Here is a 6,851-nt window from a genome sequence, read left to right as displayed (position 1 = left end):
CTCACCTCTAAAATTCTCTATCAGCTCAGACAGCCGCCCCTCAGTTAGCATATCAGCGACAAAGCTGTCCATTTAAAATGACCTGGAGAAAACATAGTAATATAGAGGTTAGCAACAATTCGAAGACTTGACCCGCTTCTTTAATCTGTTAGGCTGCAAACCCCACTTTTGAAAAATCCCCAGAAATGGCATACCCAAACTGAAACAGATACAGTTCATGAACCCTTTGTACTAAAAGCATAAAATATGCTTTTCTTTTGTCTGCATTATAATTACTAACGACTGGCTGTTTTAAATAACCTTCTGTGATCTGATTTGGCTTCAGATAAAAAAATCAGACAAACAATATATTATTTTATAGTATTCTGCACGATGATAAAGTCTATATCCATTAGCATTACATTATAAATATAATCTATTATTATGAAAATACCTGGCATGGCTCGAAGAACACAGGTCAATCAAATATCATTGCAATCATGTTTATTGTCTTCGCAACATCTTTATATGCATGTTACAGCGATCTCTGTTAGCTTTGTTTATGTCAGGGACGTCCTGGAATGTCACATGATTATGACTTCTTAGTGTGTAACATATATGGACTACATGTGCATAGGGCGCCCTCAGGCTGCTCTTATGGATTGAAAACACAGCATCAGAGTATCCAGTGCTCATAATTATTACATCGACACATTTGGGTATAAATTCAATAAATATTATTCCTGTCTATAGAACTCTGATGTAAACCTATGAGAATCTATCAATATTTCTCCAAATCTGCAAATTTTTTAGCTAAAAGCCCTGAGGCACGTTGTTTTGTCAAGCGCTGTCATGACGACAGCACAGGATTTTTTTTTTTTCAATGAGAGCGGCTGACGATCATAATTCATATTAAAGTAATCGACTATATTTTTCATAACTTCTGACACAAATTAAGACATAACTGTCAATATAAGTTTATCAGAATACAATAGTGGTCAAATACTGAAACTTGAGTCATATGATGTATAGTTTGTCACGGTAATAACATTAAATCTTATAGTAACTTTGAACTATTTAACCAAAAAACGCTTCAGTGCGCGGCACACTTGCAAAGTTTAACAGGTTTTAACTCTCACTACTTCAGCCAGTAGAGCACTGTATAATATGATAAGCACGGCGCAGCTGGTAAAAATAACTCAACGATTGTGTTGTCGCTCTAGCCGCGACGTTGCCACTAAGTTAGCTGCACTGTAGCTACGTTACCGTATTATTGCCGTTATTATAACAATGAGATAAGTACAGCACATGTTATGAAAAATAGAATTTAAAGACCTTTTAAAGTGAATTCAGTAATTTTCTTCTAAACACATTAAATAGGTCATAATGTATTTCTCAACAATGTGTAAAAAGCATTTCACCCATTTTGTTCATTTCACCCTAATTTCATGAACCTAGCGTTATTTTTAATCATTTCAAACTGTCTGGGTGGTTAATAACACTTTCTTCTTTAGTCTGACAAACTCAAAACACATATTTATTTTGACTTTACAAGTTAGATGTTTTCGCGATAGTGTAGCTAACGTACATGACAACCACAATTACCACAGCTAACACTAGTCTCAACGTAGCAACTATAAGCCATGGTAACTTTTTCAGCAAATGGTGCTAAACTAGCAACGGGGACATGGACACAGAAAATATTACATTATACCAACACTGAAAATACTCGCTTACCTTGAATACACGACGAAGTTGCACCGAGGAAGCACAGGCCAAAACGGATCGAGCGCGAAGTGTCGGTTATTTCAAATGACTGTTGTGAGAAAATTCCAGAACAACTGCAGGGGGGAGGGGCCGAGGGGGGACCCAGAACATGGGTTACTCTTTGAAAAATAACCCAGAAACTCAAACAACCCAGGAATTGGGTCAAAATATTAGCCCTATAACCCAGAAAATGGGTACTCTCTGAAAAAATAACCCATAATTTTAACCCAACACAAATAACCCAGAAAATGGGTTGAAGAAATAACCCAGGAGTTTTTAGAGTGTATCTATCTATCTATCTATCTATCTATCTATCTATCTATCTATCTATCTATCTATCTATCTATCTATCTATCTATCTATCTATCTATCTATCTATCTATCTATCTATCTATCATCTGTCTGTCTATCTATTTATCATTCATCTATCTATCTATCTATCTATCTATCTATCTATCTATCTATCTATCTATCTATCTATCTATCTGTCTGTCTGTCTGTCTGTCTGTCTGTCTGTCTGTCTGTCTGTCTGTCTGTCTGTCATCCATCCATTCAAAACTTTGATGTCAGTAAGATTTTTTTTAAGAAATCAATAATTTTATTCAGCAGGATGCATGATACTGATCAAAAGTGACCGTAAAGACATTAATAATGTTACAAAATATTTCTATTTAAAAAAAAATGTCTATTCATCAAACAATCCTGAAAAATCTATAATGGTTTCCATAAGAATTTGAAGCAGCACAACAGTTTTCAACATCAATAACAATCAGAAATGTTTCTTGACCAGCAAATCAGCATATTATGATGATTTGAAGGATCATGTGACACTGAAGACTGGAGTAATGATGCTGAAAATACAGCTTTGATCACAGGAATAAACTACAATTTGACATATTCACATAGAAAACAGTTATTTCAAATTGTAATAATATTTCACAATATTACTGTTTCAACCACCAACATCACCATGGCATCACAACATTTTATTCAGAATATGTTTTAATTCTTAAAATCGTATAAATTGTATATTATTTAAACTCTGGTTGTTTTGGAATAAGTCTACAAGGGGACAAGAAATCATACAGGGATTTTCTTTCCTATTAAAGTCCTACGTAATTTGATCCCACTGAGAATCATAATGGGCCAATAAGGAACTATTATGTTCTGGAAGCTCTTCTATGAGCCTATATGAAGATTCCCATGTCAGATTCCACTAGGAGTCATGTACAAAGTATGTCTTTTTTGCATTCCTAGAGGATTTTAAGTTCAGTCATCTCTCTCACCAGTTTTCCATTGCTCCATAAAAAAACAAAAACAGGTGCCGATGCAGAGGAGACTATCCTGAATGCCTTTAAAGTGTTCGACCCCGAGGGAAAGGGGACTTTGAGGAAGGATTTGTGAGTAATATTTAAGCTACACAATACTATAAAAAGATTTCCCTGCTTCTCTGTAAATCCATTCCTCCAAAGATTCTGCTTTGTTTTGCAACTTTGTGACTGTACTGAATAGATGCAGTACATACAGCCTGTTCAAACCCTGCAAGCATGTGTGAAGTGTTTGCCAGACGTAATTCGATTATTTCAAAAGGTTAAACCGAAGTTCGTCTCTCCTCACAGTTTGTCAGGGATGTTGACAACGCAAGCGGACAGATTTTCTCCAGAAGAGGTTTGACATCTTGAGATTATTTGTTTTATGTCACACTTCAGCTCTCTGTGTCCTAGGCAGCACTGTGATATGTCACAATGACATTCGTATTATATACAAATAAAAAACTGGCTATAGGTGTTTATCTATAGATTATGAACACAAATAGTGAATTCAAAATATGTAAAACCCATTGAAACACCATAATACTATATTGTTGCTCCGTCTTTCCTCAGATGGAGGAGATGTTTAGTGCTTTTCCTCCAGACGCTGCAGGTAATCTGGACTACAAGAATCTGGTTTACATTATCACACATGGAGAGGAGAAGGACCAAGAGTGAAATATCTCACTTTCAACAGCTCTCAAATAAACATCAGGACTTTCTCAGATGTAGTTCTGCATATATGGTGCAAAAAAAGATTGTCCTCTTACATTTCCAGCACTGAATTGAACTATTAAACCAAACGAGAATGCATTTAATATTAGAGTTGGTGTTGTGATTTGTATAGGTTATGATGATGATACACAGTGCCTAATAAAACATGTGCAGCAAAATTATTCATTAGCCTATACCTTTGCATAATGTTGATTTCTGATCAATTTACAGCAGCCCCAAACAATATTTGGACAGTTAAATCAATTTATAAACTTATGAATGCCATTGTATTAGATAGCAAAACAGCAAAGCAAGTGTTATTTACTATAAAGAAAGTAAATATAAAGATACACTCAAACTAAAATATTTCATTATATATATGTGTGTGTGTGTGTGTATAAACACATCCTAGCTGAATAAAAGTATTGATTTATTTTCTTTTTTTTTAAAGGATCATGTGACACTGAAGACTGTATTAGGCCTATAGTATTATATATTCGTAAATCGGACTGCATCTGTCATTAGAAGTACATTTCTTGCCATTACTTCGCGGTACACGGTTTTTATATTGCATCAACTTCAATACAGACAGCAAACTCACATTCAAGTTTCATATTATTTCTTTTCATAGACAGTAAAAGAGTTTCTTTTCAGTGACACTGAAGAAAAAGCGGTGCAGAAAAACACTGGTAAAGAGAGACTAACTAACATAAGCCCTTACTGCCACCTACTGTCTGAGTAGTGGACTTACAATACAAGGTCTCTCGTGTTATTGTTATTTCACAACCCTGAACCTTTAAAAGAAGTCAAGGTACATTTTTACAAACTTCTGCAGTGGCGAGTCATCTCAGGCTGATCGTCCACTTCTTACAGTCTCTTTCAAAGATGTGCAAGGTTAGGTGAACGAGTTTATTATACGGAGTATAGGCTATACTGGGTGTTTTTAACCTAAAACCGTGAATTAAATCTTAGAATGTATAAATAAAGACTGGCACTGAAACAAGCTTCAAATTATTTAGTAAAAAGAAACAACATATTAAACTTTCCTGGCATTTGCAGTGAACATACCAGCGTTTGCAGGCCTACACTGCAGTGTTGAACGTTGTAGCACAAGTGATACAGAAAGAGAGAAGAGTATCTAAAATATTTAGTCACTGATTGATATTGATATTTATTTTTTAACGCCATTTCAGCAGCAGCATGGGAACAAAATCGTGTACATAAAAAAAGTTGTATAATTAAGATTAATGCAAGACTAAAAAAATCGAATAGACATTCAGATTACACTTTTTCAATACATCAGTTATAAAAAAATAAAAATAAATAAAAAAACGTTGACAACATAACCTTATAATCAGCGGATGACATTCTATTCATGTTGTTTGTCTAAAGCTGTACTGCGCCAGCACGACCACTAGATGGCGGCAAAGACTTCATTACAGTTTTTCTCAGTCGCTTTGGTGCATTTCTCACATCACTATTTACATTTGCACAACAGTTAATGCAGTTCTCAAAACAATTAGTACAAACTGCAAAACCTAGTTGATAACCTGCAAAAGCGTGTCACTTGCTCAAAATGGATCATTCCTCAAAAGCTGTCAATGAAAGTGTCAGTGTCATCAAGATGAAAAGTCCCTACACCATTGTTTATGAACAAGATATACAAATGGCTTTGTCATGTTTTCATTATGACAGTTTACTCTGTAAATGTTTTCCAATGCAAAAAAAAAAGTCAGATCTTGGTGACACTACCTGAAAATGCTCAAGACAGCACTATATACTATTTGCACAGCCATTTGAAAACTACAGTAAAGTTACACATTACTGTATTTAGTGAGGTAACTGAATATGTGTATGTTTCACTGGATATGTATGTTTCACATTTTTTTACTGCATATGCTCTTTGCAAATCTAATTTGTTCACAGCATTGTGCAAAATAAAAAATACACCCTTATTTACAACAAACATAAACTCCCTTTGGGTAGAGCTGTGCAAAACTGTAAACAATATTGCAGTACATATTGGAACTGAACATACAACATACATAGTACTGTAAATCATTCATGCACATCCCTTCTCATCAATGAAAGCTGAGGTTCACCTGAGAGAAATTGTTCAATTTAGGATAAAAAAATATATTTTTTTAAAAAGATAACAAAAATAGTAAAATTAGCTTGACAGATTTCGACAACTAGTTCAACATTTTTGTATGTGATGACTCAAGCAGTGAAATGAGGACTATTAGTTTTATATGGAATGACTATTCAGCATTCACAAGTATAGTTAATTTTGACTGACATGACACAAGCAAATGATAATGTTATAAAACAGCAGAGAGTTGTATGAAAGCAATTGATGCATGTCCAAAAGCATTTGCAATTTGTTGGAAGGAATGAGAAACTGATACTATGACGTGCACAAATGACTAAATGTTGTGGAGGTTGAACTAACTGTTGTGCAAATGTAAATAGTGATGTGAGAAATGCACCAAAGCGACTGAGAAAAACTGTAAGTCAACACATCTGTTTCATAACACCACACCACCCCATTGGAAATAGACCAACCTCAGTATAATAAACTACCAGACTTAGGCCTGGTTTCACAGACACGATTAGGCATAGTTCAATTAGAACATTTAAGTAGCTTTTAAAAACATACCTAAAAAAACATTACTGTTGTGCATCTTGAGACAAAACAATGGCACTGGCATATTTTAAGATATGGCAGTGCAAGTTGCTTTCAGTTTCAGCTCAAACATGCATTGTAGTGTAGGACTAGGCTTAAGCCTTGTCTGTGGAACCATGGGACTTTTTCTACCACATTACTAACATCATAAGACAGGTTTAATTGAAAGTACTGATGCTAGTAGTTTGGCATATCAGTGGTTCAGCCAAGTTCAACACGTGCTGAAAGCTGCAGAAACTGGCCTGTGGCCAGAGGTTAGGAAGTCCATGTTCTCGTACTGACTGAAACCACAAGCTGTTAAGATGCATTATCCCTCCAAAATGGTCTATAACTCCTAAAATACTCTATTCTGAATCATGAATCCGTATTAAACTATATAAAATATGATTGTTTAC

General features: G+C 34.9%; 1 protein-coding gene across 1 annotated transcript in view; it reads left to right on the top strand.

Annotated features, from left to right (window-relative positions):
• Nucleotides 1-3,745, top strand: part of myl2b (myosin, light chain 2b, regulatory, cardiac, slow) — a 12,472-nt gene extending 8,727 nt beyond the window's left edge. Inside the window, exons 5-7 of the mRNA XM_056259369.1 lie at nucleotides 3,068-3,146; nucleotides 3,366-3,414; nucleotides 3,630-3,745. Coding sequence (XP_056115344.1) covers nucleotides 3,068-3,146; nucleotides 3,366-3,414; nucleotides 3,630-3,734 — 233 coding nt within the window. The 3' untranslated portion in view covers nucleotides 3,735-3,745. The remainder of the gene's footprint in view (nucleotides 1-3,067; nucleotides 3,147-3,365; nucleotides 3,415-3,629) is intronic.
• Nucleotides 3,746-6,851: the final 3,106 nt, after the last annotated feature.

The sequence above is a fragment of the Rhinichthys klamathensis genome, unplaced genomic scaffold, assembly GCF_029890125.1.
Source record: "Rhinichthys klamathensis goyatoka isolate OS25496 unplaced genomic scaffold, OSU_Roscu_1.1 h1tg000167l_1, whole genome shotgun sequence".
In the NCBI taxonomy this organism is placed as follows: Eukaryota; Metazoa; Chordata; class Actinopteri; order Cypriniformes; family Leuciscidae; genus Rhinichthys; species Rhinichthys klamathensis.
Note: the sequence above shows the minus strand (reverse complement) of the source record. Positions and strands in the feature narration are given on the sequence as shown.